We start from the raw sequence: 1,967 nt of genomic DNA, 5'->3' as shown, positions 1-1,967 counted from the left end.
GTATCTAGTCAAGCACAAGACGTAGCTGGAAAAAGTTCAGAGGTATGCCACTAGGCTAGTGCCAGAACTAAGAGGCATGATTTATGAGGACAGACTACGTGAACTGCACCTCACGTTCCTGGAAGACAGAAGAGCTAGGGGAGACATGATCACCCCATTCAAAATTCTCAGGGGAATTGACAGGGTGAACAAGGATGGATGATTTAACACTGGTGGCACACGCACAAGGGGACACAGGTGGAAGCTGAATACCCAAATGAGCCACAGAAACATTAGAAAGAACGTTTTCAGTGTCAGAGTAGTTAGTAAATGGAATGCCCGAAGTGATGTGGTGGAGGCTGACTCCATACACAGTTTCAAATGTAGATATGACAGAGCCCAGTAGGCTCAGGAATCTGTACAACAGTTGATAGATGGTTGCGAGGCGGGACCAAAGCGCCAGAGCTCAACCCCCGCAAACACAATTAGATGAATACAATTGGGTGAATACGGTGTTCACAACAACCACATTCTTCACTACAACCCCACTCCTCACTCCAACCACACTCTTCACTACAATCACTCTCTTCACTACAACCACATTCTTCACTACAACCACAGTGTTCACCACAACCACACTCTTCACTACAACCACACTCTTCTCTACAACCACACTCTTCAATACAACCACACTCTTCACTTCAACCACACTATTCACTACAGCCACACTCTTCACTACAACCACAGTGTTCACCACAACCACAGTGTTCACCACAACCACACTCTTCACTACAACCACACTCTTCATTACAACCACACTCTTCACTACAATCACTCTCTTCACTACAACCACAGTGTTCACCACAACCACACTCTTCACTACAACCACACTCTTCATTACAACCACACTCTTCACTACAATCACTCTCTTCACTACAACCACATTCTTCACTACAACCACAGTGTTCACCACAACCACACTCTTCACTACAACCACAGTGTTCACTACAACCACACTCTTCTCTACAACCACACTCTTCATTACAACCACACTCTTCACTTCAACCACACTATTCACTACAGCCACACTCTTCACTACAACCACAGTGTTCACCACAACCACATTCTTCACTACAACCACAGAGTTCATCATAACCACACTCTTCACAACAACCGCAGTGTTCATCATAACCACACTCTTCACTACAACCACTGTGTTCACTACGACCACACACTTCAAAACAACCACACTAATCACTACAACCATACTCTTCACTACAACCACACTCTTCACTACAACCACACTCTTCGCTACAGCTACAGTGTTCACCACAACCACACTCTTCACTACAACCACAGTGTTCACCACAACCACAGTGTTCACTACAACCACACTCTTCACTACAACCACACTCTTCACCACAACTACTGTCAGGAGACAGAAATTTTCCAGCTCTCTTGCACACTGAATGAATGCACAGAGCATGTGTGCACAGGTCCCATGCACCATGATTCACTTATCAAACTGTAACTCCTACAGAGTCGTGTTGGGTGTCGTTGGAGAGCCCATGACGCCAGCTACTCATTAATGTCATTCTGATCGCTGTATCAGGTCTGTGGACAAAGTTATAGTATGGAGTCGATTTCTGGGAATTTTTGTACAAGTCATGTGTTAGTGAGGGAGTTTGGGTGGCGGGGGGGGGGGGTTAACGGTTGTTGGCTGACCCCCCCATCACGTGTCCACCCCGTGAGAGGGTGTAGCATCTTCCAGGAAGGTGCGCGATTGGCCAGAGAGCCTAGGCCTCAGGGATGCTTCGTGGTAGACTTAATGACATCATACAATACGCTCGTGAACACCAAACTGACGTCATAGTGCTACAGGAGACATTGGTGGGTAATGACTTCAACCCAAGGTTCAGCGGTTATCGCAAGTTTTTCCCTGCTCTCTGGGGACAGGAAACGGGGTCTTATTACCAATGTCAGCAACA

General features: G+C 46.5%; 1 protein-coding gene across 1 annotated transcript; it reads left to right on the top strand.

Moving 5' to 3' along the window:
- The first annotated feature begins 413 nt into the window (after nucleotides 1-413).
- LOC138358597 (uncharacterized) lies at nucleotides 414-1,448 on the top strand. The gene has a single exon (XM_069316665.1). The coding sequence runs from the start codon at nucleotides 414-416 to the stop codon at nucleotides 1,446-1,448; it is 1,035 nt and encodes a 344-aa protein (XP_069172766.1).
- Nucleotides 1,449-1,967: the final 519 nt, after the last annotated feature.

Source organism: Procambarus clarkii, chromosome 84 (assembly GCF_040958095.1).
Source record: "Procambarus clarkii isolate CNS0578487 chromosome 84, FALCON_Pclarkii_2.0, whole genome shotgun sequence".
NCBI lineage: Eukaryota > Metazoa > Arthropoda > Malacostraca > Decapoda > Cambaridae > Procambarus > Procambarus clarkii.
The sequence above is the reverse complement of the archived record's forward strand: the minus strand, read 5'-3'. Positions and strand labels throughout refer to the sequence as shown.

Coding starts and splice junctions, on each gene's coding strand:
- LOC138358597 (XM_069316665.1), top strand. CDS start 414: ATGGTTGCGAGGCGGGACCAAAGCGCCAGAGCTCAACCCCCGCAAACA.